General features: G+C 38.5%; 1 protein-coding gene and 1 non-coding gene across 6 annotated transcripts; both read right to left on the bottom strand.

Annotated features, from left to right (window-relative positions):
* Positions 1-808: 808 nt before the first annotated feature.
* On the bottom strand, positions 809-21,579 carry pank1a (pantothenate kinase 1a). 5 transcript variants are annotated; one of them, XM_023963124.2, is made up of 9 exons: positions 21,107-21,415; positions 20,647-20,902; positions 9,116-9,262; positions 8,766-8,971; positions 7,865-8,118; positions 7,436-7,612; positions 6,565-6,688; positions 4,635-4,760; positions 809-4,450 (listed from the first exon to the last, which is right to left on the bottom strand). In XM_023963124.2, exons 2-9 carry the CDS (start codon positions 20,888-20,890, stop codon positions 4,391-4,393), a joined length of 1,338 nt encoding a protein of 445 aa, XP_023818892.1. In that variant the 5' UTR covers positions 20,891-20,902; positions 21,107-21,415; the 3' UTR covers positions 809-4,390. The 5 variants fall into 5 exon arrangements, with proteins under 5 accessions (XP_023818892.1, XP_023818890.1, XP_023818893.1 ...); XM_023963123.2 differs by having other exon boundaries at positions 4,238-4,347; positions 4,387-4,450; positions 20,647-21,579; XM_023963122.2 differs by having other exon boundaries at positions 20,647-21,579.
* mir107 (microRNA mir-107) lies at positions 5,705-5,811 on the bottom strand. Its single transcript, NR_107176.1, has one exon. It is a non-coding gene; the product is annotated as a microRNA mir-107 (primary transcript).
* Positions 21,580-21,634: the final 55 nt, after the last annotated feature.

Genomic DNA, 21,634 nt, shown 5'->3' with positions numbered 1-21,634 from the left:
CAGAATTCTTGAAGGAATGGAGATGAATAAGCACATGAGTTAGGCAGCTTGCATCCCCTAAAAGTAACTATGAAAGGTTTAATAGGTTTCAGAACAATTAATACCTCCTTCCAGACAGCATTTGTGTAACCCTTGTGCTATCCTAGGCACTTTAACATTGGGAGTTGGGTCATATAGACCCATTAGACAGTGCGCTGAACCTTTTTACTTCAATGATCATCACTGGTGTCCATGGATTACATGAAATCTTTCCACCTTTATCCACCTTTGTCACGGTAGGGAGAACATGTCAATGTAAGGGTGGCGTCATCTAAGATAGCACAAGGGTTAAAAAAAAAAAAAAAGGCTTCTAGCAGGACAGTGCAGAATCCCATACTACAGTTTTTACAACCGCCTGGCTTCCACTAGAACAGTCTGGTTGTTGATTTCCCTATTCATCCATAAAGATCTTTACCTATGGAAAACATTTGATGCATCGTTCAACGAAAAATATGTTAAAACAGCTGGAAAATGTATTGAGTGAAGATACCCCACCATGCTAAACATTCCAACTTATTTAGTGACTAAAAAAAATCCATTTCTTTATACTTTTGTTTTATCTTGGAAATTATACATTGGTTTGAAATGAATTTCGTTCTTTTCAAGTTTAAAAAAATGATCCAACCTGTTTAAATTGTGCTTTTTTAAGTCTACATCACATAATTATTGCCTCTTTTTTTAATCCCTTTTAAGGAATGTTTTTTTTTTTACATTTATAGGTTTGGTGCTATCATTTATATGCAGGGAAACAAAACAAAAAACCCTCAAATTCACACTTCTCCATTTTTAGTTTATTTTTTTGTTAGAAAAAAATCTCACTTCAGTACATACACATTGCACAAGGCAGGGAGCCTTTTTTTAAACTGCCATTCTTAAAAAAAAAAGTCAGATATTTTATTTTCTTCCAAAACCAAAGTTAAAAGCAGCAGCAAAAACCAACGCTAACAACCAGCACTTCCCAAAACCACCCAGGCCCATGAGAGCTGAGATGAACAACCAGCATAGAAGTCCTGCAGACAGAAAAACTGCCATCTTGACTCTTCACCACATCATCCTCCAATCTCTAAAAGTGTGATTTTTTTTTTAAGGTCAACCAACTAAAAATGATATAATGATGGCAAGGATCTTTAGAACCTGAAAACTATGTCACATTATATACAACTCAAGTAGTGATCAACTAATTTAAAAAGTTCTGGTTGATGTTTGATCAGTTCCTACAGTGGCTCAGTGGTCGGTCTCGATCCGTCTTCTATCTACAGCAGAACTGTCTGAAGTGCTGGGCCGTCACCGAACAGTTAAAAACAGCGGACACAGCGCTGGTGTTGAAAATATAATATTATTATATTATTGTTATTTACAAATCTTTGTAAAATCAAAGGGAAAAAAACAGGACAACATTTGCGCTGCCAGCCACACCTTCCAGAAGTCGATTTACATGCTGGATATGATCATGCAGCAGGATGTCCCACCAGATACTGCAGATCAGGACAAGCTCAGACAAACAGACGGAGGAGTACAAGACAACCTTCAAAGAAAAGAAAATTACACACACACGCACGGTCATGGTAATGATAATCTCGTATGAGGCATGATGATAATCCATGCTTCAATTGACATATAATTATAAGGATGAAATCATGAATACATTAGTATAGAAAAGGTCTGATCTTGATTATTGCATTTGAACCATGACCAGGAAACGCAAAAACAACTGTTGCTTCCCAAACTGTGAGCATGAACATCTGCAGAACATTCTGACATCAAAATCCATCTTAGGCAGGTTTAACAACAAAATCAGCAGGATTAAAAACAGGAAAAAAAGACTGGCTCAAGTTTTAAACAGGACTTCTCAGTGGGAAATACTAAAACCTTTGCATATTCTTTAAAATGAAAAAAGCAATTCTGAACAAGCATGAGGGTTTGGAGATGAGACAGCTGGATGAGCGAGCTGCTGCTATGCTTGTTGGGTAGATTTCACGAGACTCCTCAGAACGAGGAGCCTGAAGCCATTTTGAACGACACATTTACAACCACTTTTTAAAGCTGACAATAGGAAAGCTCAGATCACATTGGTACAACAGATAGGTCCACAACTACCACAAGTACACAAAGTTCAGTGTCACCAACACTGGTTTGGGGTTGATTTGAATTACTGTGAAAGCTTCGCGGCCTTGAAAAACAAATATCTGAGTGTATTAATGACTATAGGGGTATTATGGCCACCAATTTTGAAAATTAAAATACAATATGGGTGTAATAAAAAGCATTTGTCCAAAGACAAACTCCAAAATGTTTGTGAAAAGGAATTCTTTCATTAAGTAGGGGAGAATCAATACAGCAGTAGTCCAGTAGTGGAAGAAGTATCCCAATTATTTATGGAATAAAAATTATTACAATAAAACAAAAGACACACAAAAAACTTTCAGACAAAAGAAAAAAAATGTGGGCAGAACCATGTAAAAATGTAAAAAACACTTTCAATTTTTTGACAATATTAATGTATGAAATCTTCCAAATGAATCCAGGCCAGCAGCAGCAGCAGCACTAAACTTGATATTTTAAAAAAATCTCTGACAGGAAGCAGAAATATATGAATGCTGAGGTAAGTTTAAAAAAAAAAGATGGGGAAGGGCACAAACATCGACACAAGCAGGCTGAACAAGAGTGACAAGGCAACTGATATGGGCTTCCTGACGAAAAGAAAAAGGCGACACAAGAGAGTTTCCTCACTGGAGCGCTAAGGCATGTGCACGGATGACAGCAGAGACTGCACGCTCCAGCATCACAGCCCTGCTGCTTGTAGACTAAAGAAGTGAAAGGCGGCAGATATCCAGGATTGGGAAACCACGGATCAAGATCCTTACAACAATAAAAAGAATAAATACACTTGTGGTCCATTCTTGTTATACTCATTACCACCCTGTGGTCTATAATCTTCTGTAGTTGAAGTGGTTGAGGCTCTTTCTTTGCAGTTATTTGCAAATCCTGCCCCCTGGTGGCACGTGCATTAATGGCATAAAGCTGCTTAGAAACCCTTCTAAAGGTGAGACTTTAGGCTTAGCTTCTGCTCTACCAACTGCTCTTCAGCTAACTCTGACCAAAAATGTTGCACCTCTACAAATATTAGTTTCTACAAATACAGTAATCATTTCTGAGTGAAATAGTGGTGAAACAACCACCACAACTTTTCATCTCTACACCTGCACCATGAACACAGAGGCTACACAGATTCTGCTACTAGCAATGAAACACAAGTGGATCCAGTAAGGTCGATGTTAGGCAAAAGGCACCATGGTCCCTGTAGTTCATTAAGCTTGTTATGATGTGAATCTACAGGGAGGGGCTGGACTTATCTTATGCCACTTTTCCCATTACTTTGACATTATTTTAGCTGAAATGACAAAAAAAAAAAAATAGAACAACAAAGAAACCAGAGGAGGAACTCCACACATCACAACCGCGAGCTGCTTAGCCAGAATGGACCCTGAATAAACTCAACAATGAGCTCCAATTTGTTGGAAGACAAAGTGTTGGTCCCGTCATCACAGGCTGAACTCAGCAGGTTGGGTAAGTGTGTGTCTGTGTGGCAATAAAACAGTGCGAGTCTTGCCTACAGTTTGACAGACAAGGAACAAATAATAAAGCAAAGGCCATGTGCAGTGGAACAAGAAATAGATTTTTTAAAAAGGGTTTCATCGCTTTTCGGTCTAAAGTGAAGAAGGAAGGTGAACCTCGTCGGGACTTGGCTGCAGTGCACTTCCTAAAAGTCGGCAGCACTGAGAGTGACTTTTTGCACAGCAAACATGTAAGCCAGTCTCCCAACACCAACCCCATTCATACTTTCTGTAGGTTCAAAAAACTGTCTGTAAGCTGCTGGTGGGGAAATAAAAACCATTCGAGAGGGTCTTCTTTTCTGAGCAGGAGTCTTTTTCAGGAGAGCAACTGCATAGTTACCCGGTGTTCTGCTGTCCCCAGGATAGATTTGTATGACAGCTACAACACAGTCACATACTCTCCAATAAAAAATAAAATCCAAAGGAGAAAAAAAAGAATTTCCATGTTTCCTGACAGCACTCAAAAGAACCAACATGTAACCATAAATTAAGGATCAAATACTTAAGACCTCTTTGACAGAGAAGAAATTAAGAAGACGGTTACAGGCTATTCATATTTACAAAAGTTAAATTATTAAAATGGCTTTTCTCAGTGTCTGCGTCTCCAGTTTAGTGTTCACTTAGTGGCCTCTTGGCATGGGACCTTTCAGCAGCGTCAGAAGTGGATGACGCCACAGCTTTTAGTGTTGGTGACGTCGAGAGAGTCCAGGCGACGTCTTCTCGGGAGCAGCTCTATTTCACGAGTCATCTGTTGTCTTGAGCAGCTCCATCAGGGCTCCAACGGCTCCAAAATAACCCTGTGTTGGAAAAACAAAAATTCACACATGAACTTAAATGAGATTTTAAACAAAGCTCCTACGAAATGTACTGCGACGCAAAATTGAAAGTAGAAATAAAAATTATGTAGTATTTGCATTTACATTTTGACTTAGTTAAACATTCCCTCTTAAAGAGAATTCAGCCTGTTAGTCAAAGCCCCACCTCATGTTCCAAAAACAGTGCTCTTAGTTGTCCTTTAGACCAGAAGTCCATGGCGTAGGCCAGCAGCTTTGTGGACACCGTGTTGATACGAAGAAAGTTCCCGACAAATACCACCCTCTCAATTTTCTGGTAAGAAGTGAAGAAGAAAAAAAGAGAAGAAATGACATTAAAAAATATAAACATGTAAAGCACCTCTACTGCAGGAAGTCATGCCCACCAACTTATTCACTTTTTAGTCAACTAAAGCCACATTTACCGAATGTATAAGAGTTTTAATGCATCTAACATTGATGACATTCGTTATGTCCGTGTAGAGCTAAATTCACGCTAAAGAAAAGCATAAAAAAAAACAAAACAACTTCAGTCACATGTTAACAGTGTGATATTGTAATATAAGAATAGCACGCTAAAAAAACCCAAACCCATGACCTATAACTAGACGAAATGCGTATGACATCACCCATAGAAAATGACTTGCTTCCAGTTTCAACCAACTGGAATCAATTCAGACGCCATTGTTTTGCGAATTTGTCCGTCACCATGTTGGAACCAGACATCCTCGGTAAGCTGTATTTGGTCCGTCTACATTTCTATGACAACCACTCTCTCCAATCAGAAGTGAGCATCTCGGGAGAATCTGGGATCAGCAGGTACCTCCTATTTCGAACGCAAGGGCAGGAAAGCACGATCTAGTTCTCATTGACCGTCAATGCCTCAAACGCATCACATGAAACAAATCTCTTCTCAGCCACAGGGTGGTGCTAGAGAGTTGGAATTAAGTTTTGTGACCACCTGTGGAGGAAGGTAGCAACCAGATATAAACCAAAACATGAAGCAAAAGTAAAAATATTATTATTACATTTAGCTCATGACCAGACATAACTCCTATTTTATTATTTAAATGTTCTGGTTTCACCTCAAATCCAAGTTGAGGAAACTGTTGGCTGGATAAACTGATATGAACATGACTGCATGCAGGACACACTGAAATATGTTGTTTGCATTACTCCTCCAAAAATCATGTCAAATAAAGGTGACAAGGTCTTTAAATGAGAGTGAGGCTGAGTGTGAACCAGCTGCAGTTCTGCATGCAGTGATAGCCCTGTACAATGCTGCTTGATCGCCATGCCACAAGGCAACACTGTAAAGAAGCTCACAGCACACAGATGTGAGATTTATCCTTCACTCCAGACAGCAAGCTCTGTGTCCACTGGGACACTTCCAAGGCTAACTTGATCCATTTTGTAGAACTTACAGTTAGATTTACGAACATTATTATGATAATTCACAACAAACCATCATTATCCCTATTACTACTCACCACCTTCTAACTGATGGCAGCTCTCAGCTGATTGGCATAAACAAACAGTGCAGCACAGATGAACTTTTAAAGTGTAATGGCTGAAAACTAAAGTTTTGGTTTTTTTTATGCTTCAGCATCCTAAAACAAAATTATAGTTCTCCTTTTAACAACATAATAGTTCACAAACACAGCAACAACAAAAAAAGCAAGAAGGTACATGCATGTTTTTTTAGTTTTAGTCAGTTAAGAAGAAAAATCATAACAATTACAAACATGTGGTACAACTTATGTTGTAAATAAATATTCCAAGATTAAAATACAAAAGTTTCTAAAAGCTCTAAATATGAATCCGTTTGTATTTACTTGCTGAGAGCAGCTATATTTCTACACTTCCACTCATTTTATGACAAAAACTAATAAGCATTATGATTTATCCGTGTGCATAAAAACACAAGTTGAAGTTCTTATCCTTGGACAAAAGAATTAAACTCTCAGTGTTGTTTCCGAACACAACAAAGGAAAACGAGAAAAAAAAATCCTACATGAATCTAGAATTTCAATATACTGTAACACTGATATTATCCTGGTGATATGTGTGTAAGAAGAGACGTGTGCATGCGAGTGTACCTCATTAACGGCACACATGCGCGCGATGGATCCTATGTTGTTAGTGATGGTGACCAGAGTAGCTCTGGCCAGGTCCTCCTTGCTGATGGAATCTCGCTTCTCTTTGCACATCATGTGACCAAAGCTGTAAAGCAAAAACACAAACATATACACTTCATTACATCTACTAAAAAATAAAGATAATATGCGGGGAAAATGTGTATTATGCAATAGTAACATGCATATCCTTTTAACAGCATTTCAGGGATATGTCTTAAAAAAGGATCAGTCGTTTAACCTTAAGGTGCACCATAAGAACAAACTGAACTGATGCTAATCTTCTTGCTGTGATAACATTTGTTTTGACTTTGATTTATAGACCAACCTCTGAACTCACATGCACGTTTAATGTTAATCACACAGATAGCTTGGTGTGTAAATGTAAACGAGACTATCACAGCATAACAGATCACAGGTATTTGTTGATTCATACATTTTGCTGATTATTTGAGCTGTTGTTGTGTAATGTGACAAACCTAAAACTGTATAAACAGGTGTTTCTTTTTTTACATAATCTATTGATTTGGGCAAACAGTTGAGTAAAGGTTAGCGTATCTAGTTTCTGACTATAAAAAAAACGAACATCCACAACTTCAACCACTCGTATCCACTGGACATTTAAGTGAAATCAGGTAAAATGTAATTATTCTTTTTCTATTATTAGTGTTGTGCCCCTTTTTTAGTAAACCGTCATCTGTTGTAAATAAAAATAAAAAACTTAAATGCATCTTCCAATGCTCTATGGCTTCACAACTTCCCTGTGGGTACAATGTATTGAAATGGTCGTCTTTGAAAGAATGAAAACATGAGAAATCAACAAAAACACACTCACCTGGATGCAACAGCAGAGCCTTGGAGGCCAAAGCGCTCGTAATCTCCACCGTAGATATCTTTCACCAGTTTGTCCACATTCTTAGAGTCCCCCTTACTGGCCATTTCCAAAGCCTCCTCAAACGTCTCACAGCCCGTCAGCAAACAGCAAAGACCCAGGAATGTACCACCTCCCAGACTAAAAATAGGACAAGGCACGATTAAGAGAAAGACTGTCGACAAGAGAGGCCAAAGAAAGAATGGAAATACACTAATGAGATGGAGAAGGCAGGTAAAAAACAAAACTTGGCCCCTGTTAAGAGGCACAAAGTTGGGAACTGAAAGTGTGGAGCACCTTTATGTGACATGGCAAAAGGACTCTTCAAAACCTCTTGAACATGGCAGAAAAAACTGCGACTCCAGTATGATAAAAGAAGCCAGTAATCCTCACCTGGTTCCAGTCACCCGTTTGTAATTGTCCTCTGAGTACACGGCCAGTACGGAGACCCCAGAGCCGATGTTGACCAGCAGCATTGGGAAGGGGTTGTCCAGGTTGCAGGACTTCTTTACACAGTTTTCAGGGTCCGATGGGTTCTGGAAGTAGTAGCACTCGGGGTGACCATTGAAACCTATCCGGTCGATAAACAGCAGGCCCCGGATGAGACAGTCAAGCTCATCTAACTTCAGTAGCTCCAGGTCGGCCATCTGTAGAACAAATTCATGGGATTAGGGTACTGAGGGGGGCGCCCGTTGGTACTGAACAGGAAAAACAAGTTGAACGATGGTTGAAAGCTATTTTAAAATCATTTTTGAAGATTTGGGTCATTCTAAGATGCCCAGAGACAGTTCATTGATCCTCGTGTACTTTAACTGGGTGATTGAACTCAAGTAAACAATGTTTTCACTTCCAAAGGGCAACACATTGAAATCACAACAGCACTGCAAAAATAGACTCCAAATCTCAAAGATCAAAGAACAATAAAGTCAAAATCAAACAAATAACTTAGGCAAGCTGTTCAACAACAATGGAAACTGCACCTATATTCAATCATAAAAACAGACATCAATGTCCATTTTGACAAAACTGAAGCTAAAATTAGCCAATTGATTAACAACAAAGAAATACAAATTTGTTAGGGTAGTTGTTTATGTCTAAACTTTAAGGCTATGAAAAATAAAGTCACTTATTTGGCTGTTGGTCAGACAAATTATGACAATTTCAGTCAAAGAATAATGATTGTTTTTCTTCTTAAGAGCCAAGAAATTATTAGTTTTTGCACATTTTGAGAAAAAATAATCACCAAACAGCTCAAGAATGCTTCAAAAAGTAGGCGCTGTGAACTTGCACATACCGCTCTGAAATCATTTTCAAATTTGTAGGCTCCGCCTCCTGTGGCGCAGAGGGTTGTGTGCAAACTGGAGAAATTCTTGTCGCGGCCCATTTGAATGAACCGGGGCATGGCCTGTGTTGGGAAGCGGATAAAGTGCAGGTTCCCCGTTCTGCCGCACATGGTTAGGTTTCTCAGCTCCAAGTGGACGTCTCGGACGCCCGTTTTCCCTGATTGAAGAAGAAGAAATCATTCTCAATACAGGAAAGATCAGGATAGATATCCTTTAGTCTTTCATTTACAGTCTGACACACAAAAAATGTCTCTGAACTGGCTTTTCTAGCACACAGACGGGTACGTTTAAGTGCACATACCGTAGGCCACGTTTGAGGTGAGGTAGCGACGAATGGACTTGAGGTTTTCAACTTCTTCCTGTTCTTCCTCTGCAGTTATATCTACTGGCTCAAAGTAAACCAACTTGACCAACGTCCCTCCAATGTCCATTCCAAACCAAGGAAAAGCTGATGAGACAATCACAAAACATGTCTTTTAACAGATAAAACAACAATCCAGCAATTCAAAGGATATACACCTGTTTTGTGTGATGCTCAGCACCATATTGAGGGTAAAATGTGAGATTACGTACAAAAAAATAAACTGCATAGTAATCAATGTAAAGGTTATTCAAATGCAAACAAAAAGACATCCATCTGTAAAAAACAGGTAAGATCATTTTGATTGTAATATTGCCATCAGACTCTCAAAAAGGCAGCACAAAGAAGTAAGGCGAGAAGTCAGGAGACACAATCTTCCAAAACTGAGCTTGGAAAAAAGGTCACTACAGCTAACCAAGAGACACAGTTGCCATGGAAACAAGATACCCCCCTCCATCATCTTCGCTTGCCTCCATTTCTCACAGGCTGCCTTGAGTCTCCTATTTTTTGTTTTGTTTATAATTTTGTGTGACTTTGCCACAATTGCAGTCTCATATGCACTTCTTTGATCCACCCATCCCACAATCTACCCTTCAAATTTGAAGTGGATTGACCATTTCAGCTAGCACCAAAGTAACAACAATATTGTAAATAATAATGGCAAATTGTCCTGTGATGTAAAAAAAAGTAATGAAAAAAACACACCAAGTGCAGTTGTTTTAACAATATTTGTACCACTGATCGAATCAGTACTTGATAATAAAAGGTTTGTACTAAGAAGTAACTAAATCCCTCTATGCTTATTGGGGGGGTTACGTCACTGAGCACTAAAAACCAAATCTATTTACATGTGAGAAGACTCACTTATGCAGAACACCTGTTCAGACAGGTAACTGTACAATCAGTCCTGTTCCAGAACATTTTAGCCACCACTGCCCAGCTTGACCTGCGTCCAAAGTTTAACTGCAGATGTCCTAGGAAGTAATAGAACTGAGAAGGAGAAAAACTGACATTGAGCTAAATGAATCCAAACCAAAACCAATGAATACAAAAAAAACTAAATTAAAATATCTTTTTTTTTAGAGAAAAAAATTGAAAAATGTTCAGAAAACATAAGTTTGTCTTTGTTTTGTCAGATAGGATGTAGACCTGAGACCCCACGCTTTACACTTTGAGTCTTACAGAGGGGTGACATTGAACAAATTTGAAGCATAAATGAGCGTACAAATGTATAACATGGAAGGTGTTTGGATGTCATAATTCTAACTTTTTTTTGGTGTCAGGTGACTAAAAGAAGGAAAATGTTGCACCGTTGATATAATACAAAACACAACAGCAATTTCCATAAGAAGAAAGAAAATGTTAAGTACTTTTCCAGTAAGAAACCAAGTCCAAAAAAAAGATTCTTAGAAGAATGGCAGTAGAACTTTCCTGTTTGCAATGTTGCTATCATTTAAAGATATCATTTTCCTGTTAAAAGGGATGACTATTTTCATCAAGAGTTTTATCTTACAAGGTTGGTTGAAATCGAGGATGTTTTTAAACAAGACAGCTTTATCAACATGTATGCTATTTCACTTATTTGATATAATATTTAGCTCAAACGTTTAAAGTATAGTTTACTGCACTTCACTGCACTTTTACTTTGTTTTTTCGAGTTTCAGTGGCAAAAGACCTACAATACTTTTCTTTTACCTTTTTGATCAAATAGTTGAACAGTGCCTGATAGAAACCAACATGTAGCTCTAGAACTGCACGAAGTCTCTGCGGTGCATTAACCATTTTGCTTTAAGATTGCATCAACGTGAGGATCAAGAGATACAGTTATTTCACAATTGATTGCTACAGAGAACAGGCTGACTCTTTCTGGTTTATTGGCACAAAGTCCATGTTCAAATTTGAGACAGAGAAAATGCTTGTACTGAGAAATATACTTGGCACACGCAGGTTGCCAGATAATCGGTCTTGCATTGAAGATAGAAGAAGCAAAGCACAAGCAATGCTTTTTCTGCTTTTTCTTCCTTGTAGATTTTCCTCTATGGTAAATTTTTGTAAAATGCAGAGCCCTTTGGGTCAGGCATCACACTAACTTAAAAGTATTTTTTTTGAGGAAAGTGGAAGTACTTCAACATTCTTGATCATTACAAACTCTACTAGTGATGAACTGAGAATCGAAAGTTTGAAACCCAGACATCTGTTTTAAAAGCAAACTTTTTCAACTTGCAGTTAAACCAAAAAGACTTCTTTTGAAAAAATCTCAACAATGGGATCAGAGCATGCATTCCCTATAAACTTTTGTAAACAAAAAACAAAGATACTTACTCAAACTTGTACAATACAAAAACTTAACAAATCTTACAACTTTTATATACCACATATTGACACTTTTACAGCTCCTATCCTTCACTCCACCTGTATCATTGCATTCAAAAGGATTTTGCTTACTTCTTCGCTGCTATCTTTATCAAAGCTGTCCCCTCTCACCCACTGTCCTGTTCTAGTGTCTGTAAATAGGAATTTAAAAGCATACATGCCGCAGCAACTGCAATGGAAGAAGCACAAAGAAGAAAACAAACTGCTTAACATTTTTGGATATATTTAGACTGCATGTTTTTTTTTCAAGAATATATATATTTAGGCAGCAAATTAGATTATGTAATATTAAAATGTTCATATTTGGTATTTAAATTAGCGAAGAAATGAATTCCATTGTTGGGTGTCATTACAAAAACAAGACGGCATATTTCCCATGACATCTTTCACTTACGGCCTCTGCTGCTTCACCTTCTAGGTCTAAAAACGTTTGAGAGCAAAAAGCAACGCTGAGGCGAGGCTGTGCTGTGGCATGTAGGGCCAGTGTTCTCAGCTCTAGACGTCTACTTAGAAAAACTTTGACGACATGACGTAAGGGAACTCAAGAGCCAAAGATTTGAGAGTGCTCGCCTTAAGTTAAAATGACAGTGTACCGTCCTCCAATAGTCGGTGGGGTGACAAGCGTTAATTTACTAACACTTCATGCAAAATAACGTAACTCAGCTCTTCTTCTTTAAAGGAGTTTCAAAGTATCAGCTTTCCATTAAAGCTCAAAAACGGATGGCTGTCTAATGTCCATCTATCCAATGAACCCGCTATTTCCCTTCTGGGGTCACGGGGTTGCCGGAGCCAGTTCCAGCTACTGTTGGGCGAAGAGAGGGTCCAACCTGGACAGGTTGCCAGTCTATCGCAGAGGGCTTTCTAACAAAAAAAAAAAAAATCTTAGGATTATAAAAGGTGTTTGGAGCATCTTTTTCTCTCCTCTAGTCACTTCAGCCAATAAACAAGAATACTAACGGCAGCATTTGCTCATGAGAAAAAAAGGCAATATTTTCATTAAAAAATAACAAAAATCAACTAAGTACCACAAAGATTTTAATTTTCTTAAGCCTTTTCCCTCCTTTTCTTTGCAGTTTACATATACATTGTTTTATTGTATATGAATTGCCGACATTGTGTTTTAACTTGGTTATAAAGCTTTGTTTGGAAAATCATCCAGTAGCTTCTGGCAATTCCTTCCAGGAATTTGAACCCAAAACGTTTTGGGCTGAATAAAGATAGTAATCACGTTATCACTGCACATAAGAAAATTCAACCTTCTACAGAGATGGAGAGCTGTGCTCTGCTTAGAATCTGCTTAGAATCCAAGTCATCTGAAAAAATTGCTATATAGTTTTACAGGTTTGGCTGCAACAGTGTTGAGCAAGTAAAAAGTAAACTAAATTAATAAAAAAATAAACAATAGTCATGGGATAATAATTGTCAGTCATCTTTGGATGGTTCTACCCAAAAATAATTCAACTTCTAGCTTTAAAAAATGTATAAAAAAAGACAATAAAATATAGACTTTTGGTGCAGGGTGTGCGATGTTGTCCACCATGTTTTTTGACTCGTACAACAGCATGTTTTGTGGCTGATGAAATAAAATGTTCTCAAGCTTCAAGGGTTCCAGGCATGTCCCCAGCTCAGGTCCAGCCCTCTCTGAGACATTCAGTACATTTCCATGTACGTTGACATTCTATGTTAGCAGAGCCTCAGTTACTGCTTACTATGCATTTTTTAAACAGACTAGTCCCACCGTCTCAGTTTACCATCACAGGAGAGGAACTGTTCTATTCCTTATTGATGATTGGCTCATCAACATGTATGATTTTTTTTTTCTTGACATAAATAAATGTGTTTAATATTAGGATGACACAATTCTAAATGAGACATGCATGTAAAATTCTTATCTCTTTCCAAAGAAAGAAAGGTTAAATATCAAGCAACTATCAGTGCTTTGAAATGCCATTGGAATACTTTATTTAAGCTCTGATTTCTGGATATTTTAGAGTTGATCCAAATTTTGGCTGTTTTTACATACAGTTTAAGCGGCACATAGATTTAATTTACTGTTAAATTGCACAATTGTTTGTTTCTTTTTTTATTTATTTAAGGGACATTTACATACTCTGCTCATAATAACATTTTGCTAAACCAGTTTTAACTGGAGTATTACACATTAGAGCTTAAAATTTTTAAATGTTGGCAACAAAAAAGGTAGAATAAAAGTAGAAGATACGCTGCATATACAAGTAAATCAATTAATCTTTGTGTGTGGATTTAGTTGTCACTGTATCATTTGATGTTCTGATATCTATTGATTATGGGTCTCCAAGTAAAATTCCTCTCTACACTGACAGCAGTAAAAGAAGAATTGATGGCTCATGTCCAAAACACTTCGACAAACAAAATTATTGGTACAACTCGATGGGAAGGTTTCTCCAATTATTTCAAGGATTCAAAGAGTTTTTATTGCCATTATCAGTGAACAAAGCAGTTTTACAGACTAAGAATCTGCTGCGGTGCCAATGTGCCACATAAACACTTAAGAATTAAAAAAAAATAAACAGTAAGCAAAAAATAACACAATGGTCAGAACAATAAATAAAATTCCTAGAAAGTGCTAAGGAAAGCCATTCTTCTTTCTTACACTTTTAATGTCTTTTATGACCAGTCGTTCATTCTTCTCAGATTTTAGTCTGCTGAGAAACTGTGAAATAGGAGAGATTTTTCTTCATATTCAAAATGTGTTTTTTAAGCAAGGTCCCCTTTATTATGGATCCTAGAGTCCTTACGTAGGGTCTCTTTTCAAGATCTGCAATAAAAAAGCTCAAAGCCATGAAATGTGCTGTGTGTATTATGCGTGCAGCCAAAGGTCATAGTGACAAGGAACAGGGTTGGGACATGAGGAGTGAATTGTAGCCATGTAGGTGAAAGGCCTTTGGCCCACCACACACAGTTGGCGTGTGCAACGTGCCCACATGATGGATTCAGTCTGGTAGTGCGAGCCGTCTCAGCTGAGTAGAGAGCAAAACAGTTGCTTTAACATGTTTGGTTGTTTGGTTCATCTTAGGTTGTTTAGTTCGTCTTAGGTTTTAGTGTACTGTTCTAAGAGCCAGTCTGTGATTAGATAAGAATGTAAACCAGTATGGAGCTTGACGTCAAAGAAGATACAACAATCAACATTTAACAAAACAACAAGGCATCGTTCTCAGGTGCTCTTAACATGCATTTATACGTTTTACTCTTTAGACTGGTCAAGTGGTATATCATAATACTCCTTTTAAATGAATTCCTTTGCATTACCACTGTTTTAAATATTGAATATGTTACTACTAAATTTTATGATAATAGCCGTTATAAGACAAAAATAATTGAGTGATTGTTACAAAATTTAAAATTAATAGACAACTGATTCTATAAATCCTCCATCTGTTCTTGAAGACATTTTCCAACTTACTTTATTCTGCTCTGATCCAGTCAAAAAGTGACTAGATCCTTTCTCAGCCATCCTCAATAGAGGGGATGACTACACCAGCGATCCCCAATATTTGCTGAATCTTTTTTAATGGATCACAAGATCAAGGAAAGACAAAACACCGTACAGTACATGCTATTATAGAATCTAACTTCTGTGACTGACTTCCCGAACATATGTATTTTTATGCATTAAAGGCTTTTTATGTGTATGAGTCTGTGTGCTTAAGTACGTCTAATCAAACTCCCAATCTTCAGGGTACATCCCTGCTTCATTATAATAACAGTCAGTACAATATTTTTAGATCGCGCCGCAAAAATACATTTGATTTATGCCATTTTAGATTTTAAAGAAATACCATAAGTTAAAAAAAAATACTAACTGACTCTGGTTGACTTTTTAAAGAGTAAAACCACTGTGATGAATGTATCAATGCTTATATTCCTTCAGTACTTTTAACCAAAAAAAATGTAAAAGAACTTGTTTGCTATTCAACAAGACAACATAACTTTAACCTGGTGGTACAATTTACATGAGTAAAAACAAATATCTCAGTGTCTGGTAACATGAACAAATTATCTGTCGGAATCTGTTCTTCCTTTATCTTTTGAACCAGTTTAGGAACAGCAACACAACAAGAAGACATTGTATTCTCATAATAGATATACCGTAATTTCCGGACTACAAGCCGCTACTTTTTTCCTGCGCTTACAACCTTGCGGCTTATTCAGTGACGCGGCTAATTTATGGATTTAATTGGCGGCCGCCATGTACGTACTTTCGACCTCAGTGAATAGTTTGAATTCTCTATCTAACACCAAGCACGAGGCATTTTTATTCAACACACCTCTTAGCAGCCAAACAGCATGGACTTGACTTCAGGTCTTAGACACTTCAGTCATGGTTCAACAAAACGAAACACGCATGCCCGGCCGCATCCCAGAATCCTTTGGGGCATTAGACCCAACGTGCACGTGATCGCCGCTACATTATGATGAAGCTTTCAAGTTAAAAGCAATCGTTAAAAGCAGCGTAAAAAAGTCCACCGTCACCAACGGGTTTGGAAAAGCCGGTTTGCTGCGTGACGGAGAGAACAGCGCATGGAGTGAATTTACACTCCATTTACGGTTTCTAAGGAAACCGTAAAAGCTGAATTTTGCTTTGAAAAACTCACAGCCTCCGTGTGAGCTGGAGACATCTTCTCCTGCTGATTGAGCTGCGGGGCCGATGGCAGTCTGATGGCTCCCACACGTAACAACGCATCCGCCCCTCATACACAAAACGTACAGTATTAAGTCCGATTGCTTTGCACAGAAACGATTTGCTCCATCCACCGGCGCAACGGGGACGAAGTGCTCCTCCTTGAAGCTGCCCTGGCCAGAGGTGTCGGAGTAGATAGGAAGGGGAGACAAGGAGCGCGCGGGGCGGGAGCGGAGCGCAGAGGCGTCCGCGGAGTGCAGAGGCTTCTGAATTCTGACGCACGCGCCGCACTGAGGCGCGCGTATCGCGCTGAGGCGCGCGCTTTTCAGTCGCCGCTGCTTTATTTTACCGTTGTGTTTTCTAACCAGTCCTGTTACTCCCATAACGCTGCTGCGACACAAGCGGAAGGAGAGCTTTTCCCGTTCACCCCTCCATGCACTGCTGCTACTTGCTAATTCTTAAACACGTACAACAGAATGGCGAGCCGGGCGTTGGCCCCGCCTTTAGCCCCTAAGACTCATGGGAAATGTGGAATCGCGGATGTAAATTTCCTCATTATAACTGAGGGATGTAATGTTGATTATATGGTTACTGTTTGTAATTTTATGTTAAATACCTAGATTGTCAATAAGTAAAAAAAAATGAAATAAAAACACCATAACTGAGGGACTTGTGAACAGAATATAGGTCCATGCTGTTTGACAAATATCGATACACTCAAATACATGACCCAGAGGCAAAACTGGCACAACCCACAATGTACTAATAAATTGCACTCACTCTGGGATGCTGGGCGTGATCTGTCAGGATGACAATATCGGCTAACACATGCACGGCTTGTACTCTGACGCGGCTTGTGTATCTATAAAAGCAGTCAAACACGTGAATATGGGTGGGTGCGGCTTGTAATCGGGTGCGCTTTGTAGTCCGGAATTTACGGTATATGGCTTTTAGAGTTTCAGACATTAAAAGGGGCTTTTCCAGTGTGTATGTATGTATGTATGTATGTATGTATGTATGTATGTATGTATGTATGTATGTATGTATGTATGTATGTATGTATGTATGTATGTATGTATGTATGTATGTATGTATGTATGTATGTATATATATATATATATATATATATATATATATATATATATATATATATATATATATATATATATAGTTTTTTTGTTTTTGTTTTTTTGCAAAGCAGGTTGATCTTTTTATCCTAATTTGCATGAGACAGTTTGTTTCTATATCAAACTGAACCGACTTAACTGACCTGTGAGACATGATCTTTTTAGTGGGGTTTTGTGAGTTACTAAATAGACTCAAACTGTGAAGACTGGCCACAGAGTACTAGGAGCTGGGTGTATTTAGAACTTGATTATTACCTTCTGTTTTCTTTTACCTGAAGAAGTCACCAGATCCCTCAGTAATCTTTATTTAAAGGAATAGCTGTTTTTATTCTTCACCTTCCACCTTTTGTTTTTTTAAGTGCCAAAAAATTAAACTGTCACCTCCAGCTCCACCCAACAGAAACTGTCTTTGTATCTGCAACTTTTGTCTGAAACTTAGTCCCAACTAGGGCTGCACGATATGAGAAAAACTTGCGACATGCAATATTAGTGATCAATATTGCGATGACGATATAACTTGCGATACATGAACAAATACTAAAACAACAAAAAACATAATTTCCATGTCATTGCAACCGTTTAATTTAAATACAGTGAACATCTAACATAAAAGGGCTCCATCCGATTGGTCAACAACATGATTGCATAAAGGGATTTATGTGTTGATTAAATACTTCAAGCAGCCAAAAGGTTGTTTTAGCAAATTTAAGGTTACCATTTATTGCAATTTTTGCCGTCTTTTGCGCTGTGTGTATTGCACAGTTTGATATCGTGATGACGATAAATTTGGGATATATTGTGCAGGCCTAGTCCCAACTATGCATGTTCCACAGATAATTAAAAACAGGAAGAAAAAAAAGTGCAGACTTCACGGGTAATGTTTTGGATAACAACAGGATGTAGTACTAGACAGAGGCACAGCGTCCCATTTTACAAAAATACAGCATTGTGTTCACAATACTGATTATAGTTTTTCTTCCCTCATTGGGGTGTAAACAAAGGTTAAAATAAAGGTGTTTGCACCCACATCTTTATTTTTATACAGGAAGATTATGGTACATTTTCACTACTTTACAGTATAAAGCAGGGGTGTCAAACTCCTTTTTATCAGCATAGTGGCTGTCCTCAAAGGGCCAAATATAATTTAAACATGTAACTAACTGTAATGAAAAATAATTGTAACTACTCCTTAACGTTTAAAAACTCATTTTTAAAAAACTCAACTTTTTAAAGTGACAATTACAGTTGCATAGAAAACATTTGTTTGCTTGTTACTCTAGCATAAATCCTTTTAAATTTGATTCTGACAGGTTAGGTTGTATTGACAGTGTTTAAGTCCTAATGTATTGTTGCCCAATCGTGATATTTCAAGTCTGATTCCTCCAGATATAAATAAATACACACCAATTTTTATTTTTTATTCCAAGAAATTAAAAACTTTTATGCTCTCGCGGGCCACATAAAATGACATGGCGGGCACCATTTGGCCTGCGGGCCTTGAGTTTGACACATGTGGTATAAAGCTTCAGTTTTAAAAATAAACTTACATTGACAATAAGAAACATCTACACAAACTTTTCACAGAAAATGTTCAATTGATACAAATATTGATCTCAAACAGGGATGTCAGTGTTAACCATACATCTTCTGCGTCTTTTTTCTGTTCTCTCTCAAAAAAACTACTTTTTCTTATTTTAATTTACAGTAAAATATGAACAATTGCCTGAAGTGTAATCAGATCTCAAAGGTTGTAACCATAATCTAACTTTATGGTTAACTTTAATCTTACACTACAACTAAAGAAAATAAGAAAGCAAATCTTTGAACAAAAGAGAAAATCTCATCCTCAAAGAGATCAATTTCCAGTGCAATCCTTTGGTGAGGAATACTTTAGAGTCTTTATGCTGGTTTATGGAGACAATTGGCCTCTATCCAACGATAAGTCAACTATAAAGGACAGGAACTAGAACCGGACATTTCAGACTTTACTGATACAAAGTCCCGTAATTATGTAATTCGAAACAAGCCTGTTTGTCAGAGCTTTCATTCTTTAGCTAGGCTGCAAAAAAAGCAAAAGAATTCCAACAGGTTGATGTCCCAGCTTACAGCAACACATCAAGGATGTGCAGATCATATTGCCTGTAGTAGCTAAATAGCTTTTTCTTATATTATCTAAACAATTGTTTTTTTCCATCCCAAAAAGTACTATGCTGCAACAGTAACCTGAAAATGTATAAATGCACAAAATGTAACAGAAAGTTGCAGCATCTTGATGCATGGATATGCAAAATAAAAAATGCAGAGATAACCCCCCCAAACAAAAGGAAGAAAGTATTCAACCCATTCCCATGTGTGATCTGAATCAATGCTATGATAAAAGCTCAGCATTGTGGGGGGCTCCCTACTAGTGACAGATAAGGAGCCTACAATGATTGCTATGACTACCTTCTTCAAAACCCATCCAAAACAAACATTGACGGATTTCAGACAATGCTGTCAAACTGCTTAATAAACCGGCTCCAATGTCCACAGCTGACATTAGTGATAAGATCACTTGGTTGGTGGTTTAAATATGGCATCCCTTCAGTTCAGTCTCAACCCACAGAGATCTGACCAAGCAGGCAAGAAACACAAACAACACACTGACAGAACACCTAAAGTGCAGTGTATTTCTTACCAGGTTTCTTCTCAGTTATAAGCCTCATCGTTAGGCAAGGGATCAGCCCTCTCGTGTTTACAAAAATAAAAAAAAAATGATCGAAATACGCTTGTTAGTCAGCAGTTCAGAAAGTTTTGATAAATCTTAAGCAGACTTCACGGAGCGCAGAAAACCAGACTTTTCAGCATTCTGCAAACTGAACTAGGATAGGTCTCAATCACATCATCCGAAACAATCGGGAGGCAAAGGGGCGGGATCGAGGGTGGTGTGGCCGCTCATTCACCCTTCCTGATGTAGACAAGAGTCGCCTGCTAATTGGCTGAAAGAAGCCAAGCCCACTTATCAGGAGCTTTTCCACCACCAAAAACGGACCAATCAGAGCCCTTTGAGGGCAACACGAGCGTTAATAAACACATAGGAAGGTTTCTGTGACAACGGAAGGCTGCTAAAATCATTTAGGTATATCAGAGCAGAAAAAAAGATATCGAGATTGTGTTTGAGACAATAAATCGTAAATAAAAGGAGAAAGTGAAGATAAATTGTTCCGCTTTTCCTGCTTAGTGCTGCTATGTGTCACACAAACAGCACAGTGACAACCAAGTACACACGATTTAAATAAAGTATTATATTATTATTACTATTATTTACTTACGACGTCGGTTTCGTCTGATCGACTCCGTCCTCCTCCGCAGCCGGGACCTCTTAGCCGGGGAGCCGTTGCATTCCCCTTCATCCCCGCAGTGATGGATGCTCTCTAACGCGCTGCTGCTGCTCGGTCCCGAACTCAGACCATTATACGCGCTGCTGCCGTTTGCAGGCATCACGACATGGCTGTGAAACCCCCTATGGCTCGGTCCGTTGTTCACATGAAAAGGACCCGCTCCTTTCTTGTCCATCAGCGACTTGGCCTTATCCATGACAAGAGATGTTAGCTACGCCAAGCCAAGCATCAACCGGTGGCGAAGACTACAAGCTCGGCTGCTACTAGCAATGAATGCACGGAATACTTTAGCTTAGCTAGCTAACGTTAGCTTCGCTGTCAACCATTAAATGCTCAAAGTCTTTTCACCGTAAAAGATTGAATGAAATGATAGCGTACATTTTCCTCTTACTTATTTAAATCGAATACTTTAAACCGTCTAAATGCAGCGTTTCCTTTGAGGTCACTCGCGGTCATTCCCCCTCATCGAGGTTCTGGCAGGCGCAGCAGCAGCAGCAGTCAGTGTTGGACTGTTACGTCACGCGAGCCGTTCCAACCGTAACCCGAACTCGTTCACCTCCCCTGACCGGTTTTTACTGCACCCTTCATGAAATACCCAACATCAAACCCAGCTCGTCTAGTATCGTCGACACAGAAAACGTGTCCGACGCCGACTGAGGTGTGAGCAGCTGCTGTCGGTGCCTTATTTGTTTGCGACGCTGCTCGCTGTCATCATCCTCGAGTCATTCCCAGCTGTCCTTTCCACGCGTGATATGTGCGCGCACTGTTGACATGCCACGGTCAGTCTGTCGGTCACGCATGTGAACTGTGAGAACCAGAGTGCAACATCCAATAAAACGTTACAAAACCTGCGATCACATGTCTGGTCAGTAATAGCAAACATGGCGTTAGATAAAAATCCCATCAATAGTATACAAAG

This window comes from Oryzias latipes, chromosome 15, assembly GCF_053564925.1.
Source record: "Oryzias latipes strain Hd-rR chromosome 15, Olatipes_Hd-rR_3.1".
Classification (NCBI taxonomy): domain Eukaryota; kingdom Metazoa; phylum Chordata; class Actinopteri; order Beloniformes; family Adrianichthyidae; genus Oryzias; species Oryzias latipes.
This window is presented reverse-complemented; position numbering and strand designations above follow the sequence as displayed.

Excerpts from the sequence above, each read along its gene's own strand:
- pank1a (XM_023963122.2), bottom strand. The coding sequence starts at position 20,911 with ATGGATAAGGCCAAGTCGCTGATGGACAAGAAAGGAGCGGGTCCTTTT. Across the intron at positions 8,972-9,115 it reads CACCTCAAACGTGGCCTACG|GGAAAACGGGCGTCCGAGAC; the intron begins GTATGTGCACTT and ends TTCTTCAATCAG. Across the intron at positions 4,451-4,634 it reads CACTGTTTTTGGAACATGAG|GGTTATTTTGGAGCCGTTGG; the intron begins GTGGGGCTTTGA and ends TTTCCAACACAG.